Here is a 24,672-nt window from a genome sequence, read left to right on the forward strand (position 1 = left end):
TTTTTCTTTATCCAACCACTAATTTGGGGGAAAATAAAGTATAAGAATTTACTGTTCTTAAGACCTCTAACATTTTACCAATATAAGTGAAGCTAGACAGTGGGCTAAAATTACTCAGAGAATTGATGTTGCATCAACTGACTTTGCTCAAGGAAGTGCTCTAAAAGTACAGTATTTGGTGTGCAACAATGCTGTTCTGTTTATTTAAGAAAAAAAATCTTGTTGAGGAAAAAATATTAAAAAAAAAGATCTAATTAATTTAGCTTTTGCAGAGCTCCCTACCTTTGAAACATTCTTTTTTTGTAATTCCACAAATTTTTGATCACAGAAGTCACCATTGTGATAATATAGCTTGTCTTTTGCCTAACATAGGTCATGGGACTTAAGTCTTCAGGGAGAGATAAATTGTCACTAATTTTGGAAAGTTTTTTTTTGGGGTGCTCTGATCTCACCGTTTTTCTCGTCTTTACCTGTATGTCTAGCAAAGTAATACTCTTGGGATATTGTCCATTCTTAATCATGGATTAAACTAACATGGAGAATACTGTAAATATTTTCTTTTTCACCAGCTGCAGAAGGACTAACTCGCTTACTGGTGTAGATGTTGATCAGCTAGCAGGTGTAGCACAGTTTGGTTTAAACACTGTAGTCTGTTTCAATACCTATTGTACATGTTGCTGTTGACAATTGTAGTGTTGACAAAACAAGTAGATCTGTGAGGACTGGAGTTTATGAACCTTAGTTTTCTAAGAATTTGCATGTTGGGCAGGCTTTTGTTGCATGTAAGGGAAGTTCTAGTTAGGAACAAAGCGCTTCTTGCAGTCCAAACACTCGTAATGCCTCTAGTTCATGTGAATTCTGTAGTGTACTCTTGGAGATGAGCTCATGAAGCATCTTCTGCCTCTGTGGAATTCTTCCTTTGTCAGGCTGCTCTTCTCTGTCTGGCTGCTTATCTTCTTATAGAAACTTGAAAGAACTTAATGTCTCTCAAAATTTCACCACCACCATCAAAACAGGTTTGAAATGCTGTTAAAAGATTAAAAACAGTCATGAAGGAAGGAGGAAGAGGATTTTTTCAGACAGTATGACACATAGATTAAATTTGCATGTAAAAAGCTTACTAAGGATAATGACTTCTAAGGAAGAAAAACAGAGTTTGAAATGTAATACAGATAATTTAAAACATTGTGTTTAATTCAATAATGAGCAATTACTTAAGTAAAACAAAAAAAGCTTCAAAAGGTGGTGGGGGAAAATGGTAGGTATTAAGTACATCCTCTCTGAATATAATCTTAAAGCTATTATAACTCTTATGTTGCCCATTTGTCTGGAAAAGTTGCACTTTCTATTGTCTCTTCAACCTTCTCCCATCTCTGCTACAGGGCCTACTGTGTGAGAACTGTATAACAAGGCCACAGTTTGTTGGGAGGAGTTACTACACACTTATGGACCAACTGAGCAGATGCAGAACATGTGTCAGGGCCCCTGATCCCAGAGTTGTGCACATGAAACAATGATCAGGACCAAAAGTATTGTATCTCCTCTTGTTTCTCAAGTTTCCAGTGATGTTGTTATGCAGTTAAAGCTCATTTGATTTCTGTCCCAGTGCAATTGGCATTTCTTTCTACACAGTGATGCAACCTCAAAATGGAGGAAAGAAGAAAGCCACAATCCCAGCTTTAATTTGTTAGCTGACAGGCAGGGAATGGGCTTGAACCTTCCACTGAGCTTCCAGATAGATGACGTTTTGTAACCTCTCGTAAGTTAATGGGTAATAAGTATTTCTTCTTAGAAAGAAATGATCATGCAATACCAGATGCTGCTTTCTCCTGTGAGGTCTTCAGTACATTAGGCATGGACTGAGATACTTTGTTGGATTGGGCTTCCCAGACAAGATGAGCAGGCAGATCCCTGTTTCTAGAGCCTGATAAGTTTCGGTGTGAGCTAAATCATGAGCTCCTCAGCACTGTCACACTTCTGCACTTTCAGGGATGTGCAAAAGTATAGCTCTTGGTGCCTGACAAACTTTATAGGTGATTCTTTTCAGATACCAGATTTAAATGGCGTTAGTTTTAATAGCAGCTATATATAGGACTGAGTTTTGGATTGGAGCAGATGGTGATTGCCTGAACATTTTTTAGGCCTACTCCATCAAGATTTTAACTTCTTTATAATGTATTTTTTGCATTATGAACCATAGACCTAATGTACTTAGCTGGTTTATATGACAATAACATTCAATTCTGTTTCAGGGGTTTTGTTTTACCACTTCAGATATTTGACCTGCTATAATTTTCAGCACAGGAATATGTTCCCATGATCTTTTCATCTTGTGAAGTTAGACCAATTCTTTCTTCTTTGCAGTTTCTAGTTGTTAAATAAGTCTTGTTTGAATAGTGTCTCAAGTTATGATTTGTCTTGCACATTTTAAATTAAATGTGAACTGCATGACTCTATCCTTTGTTTGGAGATGTCTATTTAACATTAATTTCATAGTAATATTGGCATGTAATTCTAATTTATTTATTTAGTATTCAGTTGAAAACATCTTCAATTGACATAGCTTAATTTGCGCTTATGATTAAAGCAATCGTAGAATTTTTTTGCTATTGCAGCCTTGTTAATTAGCCATAATCCAGTATTAACTTTGCTTTTCCAGAATTCTGTATTCCATCCATTTTCATTAGGGAGGAAGTTTCTCCTAGTTGATCTCACTAGGCCACCCACTAGTGCAGGAAATAAAGGATAAAAAGACTCAATGAAGGGAATTCAAAATGAGGACAAATACTGACTAGAAATACTAAAATATTAGTTGCCTTAGACTGCATTCTAGGCTATAAATTCAATTTTGAAAACCTAAAGCCTTTTCTGGTCTCATTACATTCAGGCAAGGTGAATTTTTAATATATTCTCAATATTTTTGCAATATTGGCCAGAAGACAAGTAAGTGCAATCGCTAAGAATGGTAAATGCGTAAAATTGTGGTAAAAATGGTAAAAATCTTTGAATATTCTAGTCATTCCTGTACTGTTAAACAAATCTTAAATTTTGTATTGTTCAAAGTCTTATAAATGGTCTCATAGTAATTACACCAGGAGTGCTACAAGATAAGATTTTTTTCAGAGCAAAAGTATATAGTTAACAGCTTCAAGTCAATGGAATGCAGCAAAGCCAGAGTAAATTCCTACTCTCAGCAAGTTTTTTGGTTTCTTGTCTGTTTTGACAGCAGCAGCTTACAAAATTGTAAAACATACTGTAGTGTCTCTTGGCTTTTATCATGAGCTGTCTAGTCAGTAAAGTTCTTAAATTTCTGCCCCACAGCAAGTTGTAATCTTACAGGTTCCTCCCTCCATAGGGAGGTCTGTGGACTGCGAGGACTTCTGGAAGTAGTGTTTGATCCATCACCTTTTGGAATTTTCTTAGGCAAGCTGAGAATAAATGGTTTTTAAAAGCCATCTGATATGATATCTAAATGTAAAATGTCTCATTTTAGATCAGTTCTTCAAGTGAAGAATACCAAGAAAACCAACCAGTAGCACAGATAAAATATGATAGCAATTAAACACTTGTAAACTTCTCTGTCTTGTAGAAGTATAGAAGTATTCTCATTGCTAAATTTCTCTTTATTCATATAGTTGCATTTTTAGACTGGAGACTTTCTGGTTTTGTCCTCTTTATGAGGAGCTGCTGATATGTAGGAGTGGATCAGAGGGCTTGAAATTAATAGAAAACAACAACAAAAAAGAAAACCAACAAAAAACCTGTGACAAACCTGTGGAAAACTCTTACTCTTTGGACAGGTTATAAGACTTGGTAACACTCCATGTTTATCTCTCAGCTCTACAGTTTCTACTGTACTTGATGCTTGCCCTTCATGAAGAATTCCTAACCCTGTCTTCCTTCTTTAAGGTCAGCAATATGGGAGCAGAAAGAACCGAATCATTGTCCCACTCTTGATAGCAAAAGGAAGATAAATGAGAACTAAGATTATTTTCTTCAGAAATATAAATAACACAATGGAAGTAAATAATTTTGACTGGCACTTATGCATGGATTAATAAGTGAAAATAATTTTTTTCAGAGAAACTATGTAATGCTCAGTTTTCACAGCCCTTACTAGAGTCATTCCATTGAATGTGTAATTTGGGACATATCTTAAGGAGCTGCAGTTTCAATTCTGCCTGCATAACTTTAATGGATTTGCAAGCAGCTGGCAGGTCTCAGTGCAGATAAGTGTATTTGCTACTGGGTCTCCACAGGGATTAGTTCTAAGACCTGTTGTGGATGTCCCATCCCTGGAAGTGTTCAAGGCCAGGTTGGATGGGGCCCTGAGCAGCCTAGCCTAGTTGGAAGGTGTCCCTGGCCATGGCAGCAGGCTTGGAGGTAGATGATCTTTAAGGTCCCTTCCGACCCAAACCATTCTGTGATTCTATGATCAAAATACACCCCAAACTCTATACGCAGATCAAGAGATAGTAAAGCACAAGACAGTCTGGATTACCCTTCAGGTTAGCTTCAAACAAAGGAGCGTTTTTCTGACGCCAAATAAAAACTGTGTAACTAGGACAAAAGATAAAGTTTATTTCTTGAGAGAAGGTGAGGAGTTCTCTGAAAGGCTGAAGATGATATTGGGGATTTTTCTATGTTTTCAGAGGGGAAAGTAATAGTGGATAATAAGCTGAAGGTGAGCTCTTGGTTTGATATTGTGGCCAGATCAACTAATGTAATTCATTGTTCTGTGTTCATTAAGCAGGGCTAGAAAGGTTGCCTTTTCATTTAACACAAATGTAGTAAACTGTATGAGTATGTTACTTACTGTTTCTGTAGCTATGGACAGGATTGATTGAATTTTTTATTTGTTCTGATTTATTTCAGTAGCACAAAAATTGTTAAGCTTGAATGTTTGCTGTTGTTCTGAGTATGTTCTCATCCAAACATAACCTGAACTTGTTTGATCCTGTGGCCTGTGTGGGACAGAAGATCAAAACTAAATCATCACAATGGTCCTTTCTGGTCTTAATATATTTACTATAACTTTGTCAGTTGGAACTGAGAGTCATTTTTAATACTTCTGTGGTCTTTCTTCTAATAGTAACAATTTGAATGGTTTAACATAGTCCTACTGCTTCCACGGATACTAAAGGGATCCTGAGTGTTAATGGCAGTACTGCCACTGGCCTGCTATTTTAGAAGAATAGGTGAAAAACTTAGGAAGTTGCATACCTCACCACGGTAAGCTTCCCTTTTCCTTTGCTTTCCTTTATGTTAGACGTGAAACAGTAAAGACACTCTGGGTTTTGTTACAGTAGTTACTTGTTTCGTTCTAAATCCCAGAGTGGCACAACCTAGCTTTCCCAAATTACCAAAAAACTGTTGCTCACAGCTTTTGCAGCTGTAGACAAATTGATTCATTCTCTGTTCTCAACTCTTCCATCCATGAGATGATACTTAAATGCCCTCCCTCTTCACTTTCCAACAGTCTGTCTCGAATGAGTCAGTTAACTTGTGTTCATATTATGAAGTTCCCTGGGTGTGAATAACCTCTAGTTTATCTGATTATAAACTTCAGATTTGGACCATGTCTTTGCTTATTCTCAGTGTTCTTTTGTCTCTTCATTCAAATTCAGCACATTCTTGGCAATATACTAAATAGTGGACATTTTTGCAGTTGCCTTTTTAGGGATGTTACTTCGAGTTGAAATGGGCTAAGTATGTTCTTTTTTAATGTTTATGTAGTCGTCATCGTCCTCGCTGTCTTCACCACCATCCTCATCGCAGCCTCAGGTTAGCCACAGCAGAACGAAGGCTTCACCATTGTGTCACTCTGCATCCCTCTCCTGGGCCAAACGTAATCATGTAGGTCCTGCAAAGGCTACCAGTCCGTCAATCCGTCTGCGTCGTTGGCGGCCCTTGATACGCCTTCCATCTGTGGGGCTTCATTCTGTTGTAAGTGTAGTCCATCTTCAGTCTTTTCTCTTACTCTGACACAACTGGCCTTCTGCCATGTAACTTCAGTCTTCAAGGCATCATTTTGTGTTGGGGTCTTTGCTCAACCATTCTTAGGATTTCTTTCTTCCTGCTTTTTTGTTTTTTTTCCCCTTTGCCCCATGTCAGACAGCAAAAGTACATCATTCCATGCTTTGCTGTCCAGGTATTTTTGATTCAATTCACATGCCAAATCATTTTCAGAGCATAAGGGAAGTTTGCCTTTCATGAAGTGGCTTTTTTTGTTGCCATAGGCTCCACATCCAGCCTCTTCACCTCATCTTCATGATCTTTCGTTTGGATATGCTAAACCAAGGGGCTTCTAATTCTTTGTCACATGACATTATTTCTTCTGTGCTTGAGACCTGGTTTAAGTTCTCATATCCTAAACCTAGTCTCCTTTTCTTTCATTGTCTTGCTTAATAGTCCCTGGGTATTTCAGTAAAGATGAAATGTTTCCTGTAATCTCAAGGGGCTGGTTACATTTCACTTGACATCTGTTTCTTTATCCAGCTTGCAGGCAGACATTCTAATCGAAGGTGAAGGCATTCTAATAAGAAAAGCTTGTCATCAAATACTTTTTTCCTTCTTCACTTTCAGAGCCCAAATATAACTTGAAAATCTGAGAAAAAAATTACATGCACAGAAAAGCAAATATTTCTAAACTGTCCTATGACCACCAACAGAAACACTGAACTGAAGGGGTCTTTAGTAGTATTTCATCCTTCTTTTAATGAATGATTGTACTTCTAGTACACACATGAATAAAAAAGTTAATCTTGGTATGTAGAAGGGAATTGTCTTAAAAGCAAAATTGGGGCATCGATTTTGTTTTTATCATTCTTTGATAATGACCACATTTCACCTATTTTACTAGAAATTCTTCTTTGAGGTATGTGGATTTATTTTTTTTACTGAGGTGAAATAACTAATCTGATTGTGGTCCAAATAATTTTCATTCACATCTGTCTTTCCACATGTGGAAATCCATTATGTTTTACTGCTACTAAAAGTTAGTGGCCAAATGCTTCCATTTCTTTATAGCTTTTATATTTTTACCCTGATAAGTATCTCAAGATGAGACCTTTTCCCAGACTCCTTTCTCTTCATGTAAATAATAATTACTATTACTAAATATCTAGCTCTCGTGTAATATTCAGAACTATGGAACATTCCTGATGTTATCATGTGGAGCTGGTTAAACACCTCAGGATTTGAGGTGGTGTGCAGTTAAGCACAGAATGAAGTTCTCCCCAACTCATGCTTCTACCCCTCCCATTTAATATTTATTTCATTAACATTGATAGACATCTGCATTTTACTTGGGGGGTTTATTGTTTAGCAGAACTTGGAAAATTCTGTGTTACATTTCTGTGATTTGAAACCGGGTTCTTGTATGCATTTGACTTGCATATGCTTGTTGTAACAAAACACTTACCAAGGTAGACCTGAGCTTGGGTGTGCTGCCTAGAACAAAAGCATGAATTTACTTCAACATTAAATAAACCACGACTTATCCAAGGATGTACTTTATAGCATCGTCTGTTGTGATTATAGTAGAAAAGCAAGTTGGGAGTTTTATTTTCTTTAAAAAATGTCGAAAAAGAACTTCTCATCCATTAGGAGTGAGCATTTGCTTTAAACATGTTCAAAAAATTAATTAAAAAATATACAGCCTTCAGTACAACTGTATCTGGCAGAATGGGAATATTACTCCTTAACTCCCCCGAGACCCTGTCTTCATCTGACAGATAAAAATTGTAAGGCCTGTATGCAAAGATTTATCAGTGAATACTGTACAGTCTGATACTTATTGGTAACTAAAATGTTCTCATCTTTACACTGTTACATAATATACCTTCCCAAGAAAATATAAGAACACACAAGCTACATGTAAATTAGTTTAAATGTAAGAAACCAGCCAGCATTTTGGCATTGAAGCTGCCTCAGGTGGCTTGATAACAAATACTACCTTGTTGTTCAAATTTTGTCCTGTCAACAAGTAGTATTAGTACAGCTGTGATCAATTTGCTAGATGTACAAAGAGTCTGAATTGGTCTCAGTGTTGTATGAGACCAATTAATGAATGTTCTAGTATTGCTTTTGTTAAGAAATTTATGCTTTTAAAATTAGGGGGAGGAAGGAGAAGCATCCTGTATATTGTGTTTAAAACACAGCTGAACTTTCTAGTATTCTAAGTGTATTTCTACTGCTAAAACACTGACAGAGAGAAAATACATTGTTTCAAAATTTAGAGCAAAAGTCTTAATGATGGGAGACTCAATTTATGCTCCTTAAATAAAAGCACTGTCCCTACTTGAAAGCTTTACTTGACTTCGGTGGTGGTTGACCTTGGCTGGACACCAGGTGCCCACCAAGCTGTTCTATCACTCCCTTCCTCAGCAGGATAGGGCACAGAGAAAATAAGGTGGAAAAACCCCCATGTGTTGACGTCAAGGCAGTTCAATAAAGCAAAAGCTTCATGAGGAAGCAAAGGAACACAAAAGATTTATTCTTTACTTCCCATCAGCAGGCATTGTCCAGCCTCTTCCTGGGAAACAGAACTTCATCATGCATAGTGGTTGCTCAGGAAGACAAAGATCATAATAATGAATGTCCTCACTCTTTTCCTACTTCTTTATCTTTGCTTTTATAGCGACCAGACATACGGTATGGAATATCCCCTTGGTCAGTTTGAGTCAGCTGTCCTGGCTATGTTCCCTCCCAAGTTCTTGCTGACCCCCAGCCTACTGGTGAGAAGGGAAGGTTGGAGATGCTGCTGGCTCAGCAGTAGCCAAAACACTGGTTTGTTATCAACACCTTTCCAGCTACAGCACAGCACTGTGAGGGCTCCTGGATGGAAAATGGACTCCATCTCAGCAGACCCAATACACCTGTTTTGAGTAGATCTTCAGATGAATTAAGAACATGTGATAGGAAAAAAAATTGAAAATAGTGTCTTGAGATGCTCAATACAAATCTGTTAAATTGCACTAATATGACAATTTTTTAAGCTAAGGTAACAACATCCTTCATTAGTAATGTTGACTTTTCTTCATCCCCATCACATACTTTTACTCTTCCAGGTCACCTGTTCTTTTAACATCTCTGGTGGCTTTAGGATTATTTTGCTGCCTTTTATGTATCAAGACAATCTCCTAATTCTATGATTCTTTCCTACAGTTCTCAAATTTGAAAGCATGTTTTTTGTTTCATCCCCTTTGCTTTCTAGATCAGATTAAAGTTCCTGTTCTTCAAAGAAAAAAACAGGGAATAACTATTTTGAGCAGCATACTGCTGAATAATCCCTCTAAAAGGAGATTTGTGTTTGTAGAAACATTCTGTATCCAGATAGAATTTCACCTTCTTGCTTGACATCATCCCATTCAAAATCACATGCCACTGTCTTGCAGCTTGGAATTGCACCTCACCTGGCACTTGGATCTTCTAGCTATAGTTGGGGACAGGGAAGTAATAAGCTTGAGACAGCTTGTCTACCAAGAAAATAGATAATGTAGAAAATACATAATGCAATGCTTGGCAGAGGAACTTGTCTGTTCTTGTGCCAGCACTCAAGACAGCACCTCGTTACCTTTCTTATAGAATTCTTTTTCATTATTCTGGGTAAGGGAAACCTTGAGCTAAATTAAGCTGAGCACTTCAGTTACAATAAGCACACTGCAGTGTATTGAGCCTAAATAGAGATGTCACCGTTTTGTGAGAATGAGCCAGAAACAATCTTGCTGAGACTCGTGATCATTATTCCAGTGGTCTTTGCTTTAATTGCAGTATTTTAACCAGGGTTTGGGTGCCTTTCACAGTCCTACACAGGATATTTGCCCCAGCTGAAAAATGGAAATTAGAGATGCCTAATCTACCCAATAGCAATGCATTACTTTTTCCTCTTTACTTCAGAATTTATTGAATCCAAACCATACCTAGTGTTCATCTGTATAAACTTCATTTTTTAATGTGCTTGTCTTCTTGTAAATGCTTGTGAATGAATTTGTATAGTTAACATCCTAAGGCTTTTTCTTCTCTTAGACTGCAGTGACTTTGTCGTGACCAGATGTATCTGAAATTTTTTATTCCTCAAGGTTCTGCAAAGCTGTCTTTTCCTTATCAGTCTTTAGTGGTCGTCTTCCAGAACCTGACAGACTCCTGATGCCAGTTTGTGAGGCTTCTTGCTTTGCTCCTTTCTCCTAAAATGAAGTGTAAGGAAATAATAAAAATACAATATTTAGTTGGAAGAAGTGGCCTGAAATCTGTCATGTAACATTAAATTTGCTTTTATAATGTGGTCTTTCATAAATAACTTCTAGCAGGATGTGGTGAAGCTTGTTCAGTCGAGCCATGAGAGCAAGACATTTATTCTTTTCCCAATTGTGAGTTAGTCCCAGAAATGCAGCTTTGGGGAAAAGAAACTAGTTGCACATCAAATTTGATGAGCAGTTTTGGTTTAACTTATCAACATTTGAAGATCAAAGAATTTCAAATGCGTGAAAACTGAATACTGACTTCTAGATTGGGGGTAATGGTTTAAGTGCATTTGCAAGATAAACTGTGTAGGTGATGAAATATACTTTATTAGGCAGGTTGATATGATTGGGCAAACAGTGATGGGGGTGTACCACTGAGTTTCTGAAGGTTAGTGCAACTACAACAGAAAGAAGACTGTTGTAGTTCATGAGGAGAGGGCAGCATGCGGTGGTGAAAGGTAAAATTAAAGGAATGTCTCAGTACAAGAGGGAGTAGGAAGGGTTATCATTTGTATAGTATTGTCTTGGGAAGTGCCATTTTAGTTACTGGTTTGAAATCTGCTAGTGAAGAATAGAGAAAGGAATACAGAGGTGCTGTTTCAACAGCATGAACTAATGGGTATTGATCTGAGCCAAGTCAATTAAAATTGACTTCTCACAGCAGTCAGCAGTTATTTATTAATTTGAATGTCCATGTTAGCAAAGAAGGCAGCCAAATCCTCTGAAAACCCAGGTTCGATCATTTAAGTGTTTTTTATGTGGTATCCAAAAGTAGAGGGCACAACAACCTTGGTTGTCACTTTGTATGTGAGACTGGGTATTGATGAAGATACACTATATTATTATCACTGAGCATTAGCTCAGTTCCTTGGGAGAAGATTATGGTTGATATGATGTTCTCTGAACCATCACTTTGAAGACTGAACTTTTTGTATTCTTCCTCTTCAAATCAGTTTCAAGTCTCCTGGTCTTTATTTTTCAGTTTGGGGTTTTTTTTAATTATTTTGAAGCGATAAATTGGAAAAGTGATGTCTACTAACCCATACTACCAAAAGTTACTTCTGAGTAACTAATACTAAGGGTGCAACCATAGCAAACGTCTGTAAGCTACCCAAGGTGCTGATCTTTGTCCTCTTTCTGTCTTTTCTGGATGGGCAAGAAATATGAATCTTCTTCACTGTGCACTACAACTCTTCAGAAGACTTGAAAAAATGAGTCTTGAATCCCATAGGTTAGTTCTGAATCCTGATTGGACAATCATCCTATGTCTTTCTCTTTCCTTGTGGTTCATACATGCATACATAGAGTCTTTCAAATCTAAGTGAAAAATTCTAAAGGAACAGGTCATTACGACACTTGAGTGATGTTTGTGTTACTGTGATCTTGACATGAGTAATGAGAAAATCTTCTGTAACTGTTCTGAAAATACTGCCTAGTGATGAATGCACAGACAGACTTCTTAAAGCTGTGTTCTATTGTTCCTTTAAGCATTCACAGAGTCTCTTTATTAGAAGCCTGACAACTTGGCCAAAGGTATAGCTTTTCTAGGAGACCACAAAAGAAGCTGACATTCCCTCTTTTTTTTTTCCATTCCTTTGAAATTTAAAATCTTCTGGTTCAAGTGTTAGAATTTCTCGGTTTCCAGTGAAGTAAAAATTGGCCTAACTAGGCTTCTTTTCAAGTGGTGTCTCCTGTGCATGTGTGTGTGTGCGCGCGCGCATATGCATGTCTTGGGATATTTTCCCTAGAGAGGGAAGGGGTGGGGGTGATTTTTGAATCAGACTCATCACATTGTGGAATTTTAATCCAGTTACTTGTTTGCCTAAGTTATAAGCAACAGATTTTTATAATACAGAGTTTAAGTCATCATGATTATTCAGGCCCTGTTGTTTCTCTGTGCTGATGATGATGCAAATAGTTTTCTGTCAAAAAATTTTTTCATCCTAAATTCTCAAGAAATGTAACAGATCTACTTTATAGTAAATTGGCTACTATCTATGTTAGATGAAAAGAAATCACAAGGGAAGGAGCCTGCCTACATCAGAACATATGGTAGAAAGTTTAATAACGGCATGGCGCTTTCATTCTCTCTCTGAGGCTGGGGGATTCAAAATGTAAAACCAGCATTTCTCACAGGTTGTGGCAATAACACAGTGAAAGCATGTTATTTAGATCAGCCATATACAAAAACTCAGCAGGATGTCTCTAAGTAAAATCTATGAAAAGTTAATCATGCTTTTTTTTTATGCCCTCCTTATCCATCTTCTATCTATATATAGGCTCAGCATTCCAAGCATGCCAAGTGTGTCTCTATAGACAGGGTGTTTATTAGGAATTGACAAAGAACATAACCTTTGAAATGGTGAAAGGGACAACTCTGTCTTATTCTAAATGTGATCAAAATCAAATCCTGAGCACCTCACAGGCTTCTGAAATAGTGATACTTCACGCTCTTCTACTTCATGTCACCTTGAGTCCAGGCAGAGTATGTTGAGATGCAAGCTTTTAAATGCTGAGACATTTCCTTTTTAAAGTGAGGCTAACAGGCAGTGGTCTTTCCTTAACCCTGAAATTCCATAAACCCAGATTTCCCAGTTGGTGGGTTTAATTGATGAGTGAACAGCCTTGCAAGTCATACATCTATGAAGGGAATTAGGTGGCAGAGTGGGATTTAACAAGGATGCGCAGCTTTGGCTGCCAGCACAACCATAAAAAGTTGATGGATCAATGGGAGTAACAACAAGGTGCCATTGGTTGTTAGCTGCTGTTTTGTGTTGTTTTCAGGAAGTTAATGGAAACCTGTGGTCCTTCAAAGTTTGAAACTGGGGTAGCCAAGTTCTTGAGGCTGCTTGTTTCTTATAAGGCATTTCACTTAGGCCATAGGGGAAAAGACTCCTTGGAGTTGTGGTGAAAAGGTCTCTTGTCCCCTGATAGCTGCCTCATCTTCAGCAGCTGGAATATGCTTTCTCCATTCTGTGCTCTCTGAAGCAGTGATGAAACAGAGTATTTCTGCCTCTCACACTTCAACTGGTCATGGAGATGAATCTCAAATGAGACTGAGGGAGGTTGTGTGGGGTTTTGTTTTATTTTTATTTTTCTCTTGTTTTTGAGCTCACTACATAGAATTTCTGTAAGCTGTTGGCAGTTCCTCTGTAATGCTGTGTTCTTTGGCCTTCTTCATGTAATGAAGGACTTGTAGTGACTTCTTGTCCTTTGCTTTATTGTTCTGGTGGTTTGCTAAATTTCTTCATTTTAGATCTTCTTTTAAAGTCTTTTCTCATGACCATAAGGAAAAAGGAAACTTCTAAGCCAGTCTTGGAAAGCTGATGTGACTGTTAGTTTCTGAAAAATTATTTTTTTACTATTTTGGGCTCTTTTACGAAATTCACATAAGGCTAGCAGTAATTACAAGATGAAAGAAAATGATGTGAAATATATTTTCACACAAGTCCGATCCTTGAAGAAAAACTGAGGTGCTTCTTCTCGTGCACTCAAATGTCTTAAATTGCGGATTGAGGTTCAGATGTGGATCAGACAGACTGATGAGGAATAAAGACCATTAATTGCTATTGAACACAACAGTGGTGATTCACCTCTTGGCTCAGAAGTTCAGAAACCACTGGGGATGTGTGTTGATGGACCACTGTGCTGTACATGCCCTCTTTTCTTTTGAGAAAGCTTTTACTTGCTATAGTTGGCAACGCAGTACTGGGCTAGATAGATCTTTATCATTTTTATGTCATGTCACTTGATGCTGTCACTGGATATGATGCCACTTTGAAAATTCAGTCTAGGCAGTTTTGGTTATTTTCCTTCCTCTCCACCTATGACATGTGCTGTTTCAGGTTAACTGAACTCTGTTTGGCTTATGAGGAAAAAATTATTTTGATCAAGTGAATATTTTCAGTTCTAAAATACTACAGGTTCAGAGTTCAGCCCTGCATTACTTTGTTATGGGGAGATGGCCTCGTGACAGGGTTGCTATTTATATGAATGTCTATTTTTGCCATTAATGTAATTGAGCTGATTCTACTTATAATTCAGCAATAAAAAATGAAGTCTTTATGTATTGCAATGATTGTAAATACTTTGATACTTTCCTGCATGGATTCTCACAGATCTGTACGTGGCAGACAGATTCTTTTATTCCAAAATGTTCTCCACTGTGACTTCTGCCATTCTGTACAGACTGAGAATGTGCTTCTCACTTGGGATTTCTCTTGTCCAAGTGTTTTGCATATTATGATGGTATGTGCTCATTAATCGTATTGTGACAAGAGTTTTTATGAACACAATTTCTTATTGTCTTGTTTTGTCTTGCAGGCACCAAGTATAGATGAAAAAGTAGACCTTCACTTTATTGCATTAGTTAATGTAGGAGGTCATCTCTATGAACTGGGTAAGAACACTTTTTATCTGCTCTTTCCATCTGTTTAAAAAAATGCAAGTAGGAATGCTGTTAGCTGTCAAAGTTTCAGAGCGATGACTTATGTTATATAGGCCTTAGGTACATCGCAGCCTTCTGTTCTGCGAGTTGACAGGGATGACAGAAATAGCACAGACACCAATGGAAAGAATAGGCTTATTTTATTATTGGTGTTTTACAAGGTTAGTTTACTAAGCTCTAATACAAACAGCACAAAGAGCAATAAAGACAGTAAGAAAGGTAATGCACCTAATCATTACTACATATAAGAAAGAACAGTGATTAAGAAAGATACATCACCAATTGCCCTAATGCTTTATCATCATCCTGACCCACAGTCACTGGGGAGCCCCTGGTTGCAGTGAGGGTTTGGAGAGCCTTTCCCAGCAACTGGGAAATCTTCAGTGTGTCCACTGGTAGGTGAGGTGTCCAGAGGCGCTGCAAGAGCTTTTATAGGCCAAATCAAATAGCCTGCACTGGTTTTAATTTGATGCGGAAGAACCCTGATGGTATTCTCCTCTGCCCACCCGAGGCCAGGGCTTGGCCAGGGCCCAGGGCACAGTTGGTGGAGTTTCCTAAAGCATTCAGCAGGTAACTGCATGACCTTGGTGCTTCCTTGGCGCAGGACCATGCAACAGTTACCAGTCCAAATTCCCTGAAATATTACAAACAGCTGGTTCATTCGTAACAACAGCTAGCATAAAGAGCTTGCTCAATCTATATCTATTATTAGCAGTTTAGCCCCCTAGCACAATTACTAGATGGTCAGGATTCATCTGTAAGCCAACTCTGGCTTGGGCCTAATGTCCAAGCCCTAGCATTTCATCTTCCCATTGTTTTTTGGGTTGGTTTTTTTTTCAGTTCTCCTTCCCTCAGCTCCTTCCTATTAAGATAAAATGGTACAGAATATTAGACTGCTTCAAAACTGCTGTTACGATTTATAGGGACAGAAAGTAATAAAGAATTGATGAACACTCAGAATTTCAGTGGAAAGTAGCTACATTTATGTGTGTGAATTGTTCGTGGAGGTAGTCACTTAACTGAATGCCACTTTAGAAATGTTAGCCATATTATTAAGTGGCATAGTACAGTTTACACTGAAAGTATTAGTCAGGGTACTAACAGATACTGACATTCTGCAATTCATTTGTAGTAGGCTGGTCATGTTTTCTTCAACTTTTTTGTCTGGTCACTAGAGAGTTAACTGTAAAAACACAGTCTCTATTTGCTGAATTACAGCTATTTTTTCCCTCTTCAGATTGTTCTGCTCAGATATTTTCTAATGACTCCAATCTTAAATATGTTGCTGGGCAACCAGGTTTTGCTGCAGGCGCTTTAGAAAACTAGCAAGTAGATCAGCATTTAAAAACTGCAAGTCACTGGTCTTTTCCTAACATAATTTTTTGCAGTATTTTATGATGATAACATTTTCATCTTTTGAATATTAGCATGTAATTAAGCAATGCCCTTAACAGGTGACAACTAGTCACAACCTGGGGCATAAGAGGTATATAAGAAGTGCTTACCTAAGGGGTATTACCAGGGATGTCATGAAAAATGGGCACATATTTCTGTATTTTATGATGCTGTATGTCTGTCAGTGAACTAGATGAGAAAGGTGAGTACTGTAGGATGCAATATAAATATTTTATGACTCTGAATTTGAAGGCATGATGGATGGTTGTGTGCTGCTATTTCCATGATACGTTTTCATTGTGCATAAAAAGCACACTACATACTGTGACAACCATGTTCAGCTATTTTCTGTAAGTATGATGCAAGATAAAAAAACACTTGAATTTTTGTCTTAAAATAAGTAGAAGAATTAGAAAAAGAAGAGCCATTTAGCTCTGCTGTACAGTGGAATGCCAATAGTGTTATTTCTTTTGTTGTTAAAATAACTTGTCTGTACCAGCAGAAGGAAGCAAAAATTACTTAAGAGTAGGAACATGGGAGAAGGTTTTTCAACTGATTCACTGGCTTCAGTCACAGTGGCTAGCATGTGGGCTTTGGCAGGCAGAAAATGCTAAGGAAGCACATGGATGATGCTTAGGATGTTTTTACCATAAAAAACACGTTATTTATAGGCACATGAAACTAAAATGTTGTTCTGCCAAGATGTATATAAAACCCCAAAATCGAATCAAACTTAGCTTGCAACAGTACAGGGCATTCATTTCTATTTTCCTGGTATTTTCTGAGGGTTTTGCATTGTTGTATCTTCAGTCATGGTTGTTACGATAATGAATCTCTTGTTCATCCAAAAGTTTTTTAACCTCAAATCATTTTTTAGTTACAGAAAATGTAGTTTGGAAGTATTGTCAACTGTGATTGAATCTTTGGGAAGGGAAAAGTCTTTTACAGGGAGGACAGAGCCAAAAGGGATTTTGATCTAGCAAATACTTAGGATACCCTGGCATATGTGTTCATCCTGTTAACTCTTTGCAAGTAACCTGAAGCATACTTCCATGAATGAAATTATTTTTTAAATGCCAAGAACGATAGGGCATTGCTATACTGCAAACGGGAGAACAAAATAACTATGGCAACCCTTTTTTAAATGCTACCAAAGTACATAATATCTAGAGCTTCTGGGATTGTGTGCTAATTTATTTTAAATGGGAAGGACTTTTCAGTTATGCCAGAGTCTTCAAACTGGTGGGTTTGTTACCCTGTTCTGTTGTGGTGTCCCTGGTCACAGCTGTCACAGACCACAGATGTACAGCTGTCTGTCCAGGTAATCCATCAAGCGTAGTTGAAATTTTTCTACTCTACTTGAAAAACTGAAGTACTACAGCAGCACTAAAACAATAGGAACTTACAGCCTTGGAGTTTTCAAGTAAAATATTTAAAAATATTTTATATTTTTGATTGGATTATTTTTTTAATGTCACAGACTGTACATAATGACACTGGTTGAAGCAGTCAGCAGTGGAGGAGAGACCAGGGAATGTCTATCTGCACGTGTGCTTTATGAAAAATGAGATAGCATTTCTAACAGTGAAGTACAAAAAATTGTTCAAGTAGTTTTAACTGGAAAAATGAGGCTTTTATAATTTGATAAATGTGGTGTTCAATTCTGTTTTGTCTCTCAACAGATGGGCGTAAACCATTTCCAATAAACCATGGGGAAACTAGCGATGACTCTTTTTTAGAGGTAAGCATAAAGAACCTTCTTGAACGGGGTTATACAAAATTCTTGCTGTATTTCCACAAAATCTATGAAATTTACGTATAAAAATATTTATACAAGTCCTACTGGACTTGTTGGAATCCTGGTTGGATTGAGGAGTAGAGCGAGTGGGATGGTGAGACAAAATTAAATTTACTTAGTTTTAAAAACTGTTTTGGAATATGATGTGACTGGATGAGAGAGTCATAAGAAGAAATGTGAGAAGGGTTGACCATAACAGAAGATCAGACTGCTGAATTGTCTTCTATGCTGATATTTTCCTATACCCCTGCTCATTTCAAATTGTAGATGAGATGGAGTCAGATAGAAAACCTAGACTTTCTCATTTTATTGCCTTTGGTTTAGTTATAGTTCGATAGGTGCCATGCTAGACAGAAGTTGATTTCCTTTCTGACCCTTGCTGATAATCATTCTTTTCCAGTTTCATGGCTTCTTTTGGGTGCTTCTTTGTGTCAGGAGCTGTGTTTAGTTGAGAAATGAACTGGAAAGGGATACGCTGAGTTGGGAGGATGAGCTGTCATCCCCATAGAGTGATGCGAAGTCAAAGTTGACAGAAGGCAGTGCAGAGATCTGACTTCTATGATATCCAGACTGGATTAGCATTACAAAAGGAAGAAACCAGAGAAACTAAAAATAAACAAAATCCAAAAATATTTTATAGTTTAGTAGCATAGACTAATGTCTCTAAAGTTTGCATACAATTTGTGCTTGTTTGGACAGGGGATGAAGCTGGATAAAGCTTTCCTTTCTTCTCTGTGGCTTTTTTCTGTTTTACTGATAACATATGTTCTCCAGATTGCACCCTAAAGCTAGATGAAGGAATTACTTATAGTCTTTCAATTACCCCACACAGCTTAGATTCATCTTGAAACAAAGGAAAAATTTCTGAATGCAGCAGCACTAGTAAAGGCAAACTCCAGAGATGCATTTAGAAACTCAAACAAGCAACACATCTGTGACACAAAGTAACATTCAGTCACAAAATCATTGTTGCTAAGGTTCTCCATAAAAGTTCTGTTATCTCAGGCTGCCCATGTGAGCACCGTAAATAACCCTGAATAGTGGTAACTCACATCAGAAATACAGTTTATGTGGATTTGTCACACTATTTAGTAAACCTTTATGGAAACATCATTGTGAATATAGTGTGTATACAGCATATCTTCGTATTTCTGTTGTGGGCTTTTATTTTTCAAAATAAGTATGGATAAGATGATGGTTTTCATTTTGTATTTATTTGTTTGTGCCTTTTTTCCCTAGGATGCAATAGAAGTTTGCAAGAAATTCATGGAGCGTGACCCAGAAGAATTAAGATTTAATGCAATTGCACTGTCTGCAGCTTAAAAGCCTTTCCAGTGAGGCTAATCTATTGAAATGTATTGTAACAATAAAACCGTTGCCATATGTTAATAGTACAAATTTTGATACTTCCCTAACATGTTGATTAATTGTAGCATACGTGGAATAAACTTTGCATTTGTCCTTGCTATATTTTGCTGCTTGTTCCTACAGCAACTTTGGGTATTTATATACAGGCATGCATTTTGTGCGAGATTTCTATGTGGTGGGTTTTTTCCCTTCCACCCCCTTAAAACTTTCAGGAATTACTGTCTGTGATATTTCATTATAATAATGACAAACTAGTTCAGAGCAGGATTATAATTTGTGTCATTCACAAATAACATTTTGAGTGGAGTATGTGATATGTAAGTGGGTTAAAAACTGGAAATATGAGGCTATCTCCATATTTTAATTATAATGGTGCAAGAATATTGTAAGATCTTTTTCAGGTGACTCAAAGGACAAAAGCATTTTTTCAGTGCATCATTTATAAATAAATATATGAGAGGAAAAAAGGCAGGGAAAGGACTGTTCTTACTGTTGGTGAGCACTAACATTTTAAAATTATCTAAACCTTTACATTTTGAATAAAACTTAACTTTGTTTCTCAAGACTAATAAAGTTAATAAATTGTAAAAAAACTTCAGTTAAACCAATGTTTGCTATTTGTATATGTGGAAAAACAACATGGATTATTTTGCCCCAGAAAAGCCACACTAACTAGTTCAAATAGTAGGACTGCAGAGGGCACACACACAGGTGAAAACAGCAGTGTGAAATATCTCAGCTAACTGAAATAAATGATAGAAAAGTAATGATTGTTGTAATGAAGTTTTGTTCAACAAAACCAGAAACAGACTATAGATTTTAAGGTAGCCATGATGGTCATATATTTATCTCCCCTTTAGGAATATCGTAAGTTTGTCAGGTGGCATTACTGAATGTTATGTGATACCCTTCCCTTGTTCTACCCCTCCCACCTCACCCACTGGATCTTAAGGTACCGTTGAGCATGTTCTACCCCTGAATTAGTAACAACGTGGTTGGTTTTGGTTTGTTTTGATGGTTTGGGTTTGGGGTTTTTTTTTTGGTTCAGTAATCTTACGCTTTAGGATTCTTGTGAAGGTTGGTTTTGGTTAGTGTGCGTGTTTTTGACATTCCAGAAAAATATTCCTTATTCATTCCTTTGAAGTGGAATAATTCAGGTTTGCTTCCAGTCAAGCCTGCTGCCAAAGGAAACTGAACCCTCTGTGTCCCAGAGGGTGTTTTCATTCTCTATCAATTGTCATTGCAGGGAATACGAATGGGCTTATGCCAGAAGCAGTCTGGCAGAGTTTTCCTTCTGTATAGAAAAGAAAGAGGCCTGGGAGTCTCTTATCGCTTAAGGACATCTTTTGCACTCTAAAGGAAAAGTTGGCATGTCGGTCTAAAACATGTCACCTGGAGAGTCCACTAACAACAACAGTCTGTTTTCTATAAGTGAGTTGCTTGGAAAAGGGAGGGAGAACAACACTAATGAGCTTCTATTTTGGAGCACTTTTTCATCCCAGTAAAACACAGTATCATTAAGACTTGCTTTATGTTGCTATGCTCATTAGTAAAGGCCTGAAACTTGCTTTTAATAAAAATCAAAGGCTTTAGTAACCAAACCAGCTGCATTGTCTTCTTGTTAATATCAGGAAAATCAAAAGTTGTCACAATATAATTGGGATATTGCATATTTTATGATAAAGGTGACTTGGAGGATTACATTTAAAGTAAGCCATAGTTAACATAGTTCAAGTGCTTTTAGGTGAGGAAAGAGAGGAAGTGCAGTTCAGAGCTGTTAAGCTAGGCCCATGAGTTGTATGCTTCACAAAATGCACATATGTGCTCTTCTATGTTCAGAAGATTTTGGTGGTGTTGAATAATAAATGGAGGGGCTCTGGTTTTGTGCAATTGTTTATTGCAAAATCCCTTCAGAACTGGAGCTTGTTGAGTACAAGGATTGATTAGGCAAATTCATGACAAAGGATAACAAGGTTAGAATAGTAATCTCAAGGTGGTATTTTTCATGGTCATACTGGAAAAATTCATCTCGAATCTTGGGTAAAAACAAGAATTCCTAGTATTTGGGCAATATGGTAGTTTTGCTCAACATCTTCTACATGGTCTTCAAATCAGGTGTCCTGCAGGGTAAGGTTTCCTTCTATTTTGTTTTATTTTCAGTGTTAATTTCCGGATTATTAATGGTACATGTTAGTGAACACTGCTTAGAGGTGCTGAAGTAAGAGCAATGCACCAGTTTTTGTGCTGAATTGTGTTTGCTCACTGCATGGTCCCTTGCTACATAGAAATTTTGGAAGACTGCGGTGCAGAAATACATGTACAGTGTAGAAAACATGTACAGTGTAACGGCCTACCAGAGGTTGTAAGGCCACACTTTGGCACAGGCACGGGATCTACAAGCTGCTGGAATATCTTTGTCATGGACAGAACCCGTATAACTTGGGATACGAGGAGTGAGGTACAAACACTTGTCTGACTTGTAAATCCCAGCAAGGTCCTGACCAGGAGCTGGTAAGCCCTGCAGACCACACAGTGCTTTTGGCTCTGCGATGCCTCATGGTCTGCGTCATTGCCTTAGCTGTACAATCTCTGCTTATTAGTTCAAACTCTGTGGGAAATGCTGTATTTTCTAACTTGCGTAGCCCTGCCAGAGCCTCACCAACTTTGTGTGGAGGAGCAGAGTTTGGCCACAGGCATGCAGTGCTAGTGACACTGCCAGGAAATCACTCTTCAGCAACTTCAGTCTGGGCCAGCCATATGCATCATCTTGTGGAAATGGTGCATGTGGGAGCAAAGAGGTGATGCATGCTTTGTGCTTATTATTACTTTACCTGAGTGGAGCTGGTGTGCTAGTAGGCACTCAGGATTGTTCAAACTCAAAATATATTGGTGCAAGTTATTACAGGCGTTTTGTTAAGAAATCATAAGTTAATAACTAGTATAATGCCCTTTCCTTTCAATCATGGCTGCATGATTCAGTTAAGGGGAGAAGAAGAAAGAAGTGTTTTCTGTCCTTGTAAGTTTTGAAAAATAAACACACTTAACAGCTCACATTTAGGAAATAAATATGGTCTTTCCTTAAGGGAAGAATCATGCTTTGGTAGAAAATATTATTGTGTCAAATATTTGTAGAACTCTCCTTTAAAAGAATGTGACGTAAACTGTTGCTTGACTTATCCCTAGGAGCACACACATTGAAAGTATTTATTTTTGCCATGTAGAACAATATTACATTTGCTACTTTTGACAGCAGCAATTAGCAGTCATATCTGGTATATGTAATCTTTTTCTGATCTAGGTCTCTAGTGACTTTCTTTATTAGTGCAAAGGAAAAATAAACTATTTTGGTTGGTGAGGCTTACACACAATTTATCTGTGACAGTTGATTTAAAATTCACTTTGAGGATGAAATTGGCATGTTGGAACTTTTTTTGATTTAATGAATAACTTGAAAGCTGCTGTGATCCGTGCAGCTTACTTAAACAATGACTTAATTAAATTACTTGGTTGCTCAAATTACTCGAATTATTTGATCTAAAATATTAAACACTTCGTTTGTAAGAAAAGTGATTTGATTTGCCTTGAAGTAAGACAAAGCAACCAGAAATGTGATAATTTGAAACTTTTTTTAAAGACCTCTTTTGAAACCTGTTTCATAGAATTTTATTCTCAAATAAATTAAAACTTTTATAGAATGGGTAGTTACTTTCTCCTACTTACAGACAAGGACTGTATTTTTAGATGAAGTGAAAAGACCTTAAAAACTGGAGATAGGCTGCTGTAGTTCTCCAGAAAAATGTTTGGTAACCTCAGCTAACGCAAACTGATGTCAGCCAGCAGCAGCACATGGATGCTTTATTTAGACTTTTTTCAGCCTTTGTAGTCATGGATGTTAAATAGTGAGACGAGAGGGTGGTTTTCTGATGTTCAGGCTTCCCACTCGAGAAAAATGGAGATTCTTCATTTGTGTTTGCTCTTGTGGCTGATCTGGCTTGGAGCAGGAAAAAAGGGTAGGAAAAAACCCTCAAAATTACAGCTTTGATTATCATTTCATTCATTGTTGGCTCTATAACACAGACGACCCAAATCATACCCCAGTGAGGAAATAAATGCATCATTTCTGTGCATTTTTAACTTTAATAAATGTCAAACATCTCCTGTGGAACTTATTTCAGACACAGGCACTGCGTTTTCTTTCCTGTGTGTCCCACCAGCAACACTGATCTCCACATACTGCAAAAACTCATGGCTAATAGCTTCTTGGTATGTTGATCTCCTAAGAATCTTCTTTACTATTCTAAGAAGGTTTTTACAGAGCAGAAATAAGATGTGCTCCCAAGTAAACATCTCAGGAGAAGCAAATTTATGTGTAGTACAAATTTTAAGTTATCTTTTCTCAGCAGTCCTTCAAAAATTACATATGTTCTGCCATGGGCCATAAAACCAAAACGTGTGCAGCAACTCAGTTTTGCTTATAGAGAAGACATGGAAAGAAAAGATAATATGACAAGTTCATGTAGGAAAAGATCATAGAATCCTTAGGGTTGGAAAAGACCTCTTAAGATCATTGAGTCCAGTCCTTAAACTAGCATTGCCCCGTTCACCACTAAGCCACGTCCCCAAGTGCCACATCCAACCCTTCCAGGGACGGTGATTCCCCCACATCCCTGGGCAGCCTGTTCCTGTGCCTGACCACCCTTGCAGGGAAGAAATTTTTCCTAACAGCCAATCTGAACCTACCCTGGTGCAACTTGAGGCCATTTTCTCTTGTCCTGCTGCTTGTTACCTGGGAGATGAGACCAAGCTCCACCTCACCACAACCTCCTTTCAGGTAGTTGTAGGGAGCTTAAATACAATGTGAAAATGAAATCAAGTACTTGGAAGCAAAAGAAAAAAAACACCTCAAACCCTAATGCTATGCATGGGTATTCCAGAAAATAGCTTTTCCCCTGATATTTAACTTTTCTGCTCAGCATGTGTCAGCTCCTGTATTGGAAAGAGGAATTCGCTGTGTTCAGCCAGCACACTATCTCACTTCTGGCTCCCCTGCTTTGGTCGGGGTGGAAGAACCTTTGCTGCAGCACAGCAGAAGCCCAGCTTGCCCCACATTTGTGGTGACCACAGGGGCTAGAGCTCAGGGGTCAAGCTGTACAGAGACCAGGCTTCAGCTCTGAGCCTGAGATAGCATGCGGGGTGGAAAGGGCTCAAAGAATCTGTTGCAGTGCACTTGGGGCAGAGACATGAATGAAACAGAGCAATGGGCACCAGTGCAGGTACTGAGCCAAACCAGGACTGCGACTGCAAACTGGAACGGATTTCCCGGAGAGGTCGTGGATTCTTTCTCGCTGGAGATGTTCACGAACTGTCTGGACAGAGCCCTGTGCCATGTGCTGGAGCAGGGGGGTCGGACAGGTGACCCA

The 24,672-nt window shown here is 37.9% G+C and overlaps 1 protein-coding gene across 1 annotated transcript in view; it reads left to right on the forward strand.

Moving 5' to 3' along the window:
* Positions 1–19,850, forward strand: part of UCHL3 (ubiquitin carboxyl-terminal esterase L3 (ubiquitin thiolesterase)) — a 32,649-nt gene extending 12,799 nt beyond the window's left edge. The window contains exons 5-7 of the mRNA XM_009077987.1: positions 14,568–14,643; positions 17,769–17,827; positions 19,124–19,850. Of these exons, the coding sequence (XP_009076235.1) occupies positions 14,568–14,643; positions 17,769–17,827; positions 19,124–19,207 (219 nt within the window). The 3' untranslated portion in view covers positions 19,208–19,850. The remainder of the gene's footprint in view (positions 1–14,567; positions 14,644–17,768; positions 17,828–19,123) is intronic.
* Positions 19,851–24,672: the final 4,822 nt, after the last annotated feature.

This window comes from Acanthisitta chloris, unplaced genomic scaffold, assembly GCF_000695815.1.
Source record: "Acanthisitta chloris isolate BGI_N310 unplaced genomic scaffold, ASM69581v1 scaffold17107, whole genome shotgun sequence".
Taxonomy (NCBI): domain Eukaryota; kingdom Metazoa; phylum Chordata; class Aves; order Passeriformes; family Acanthisittidae; genus Acanthisitta; species Acanthisitta chloris.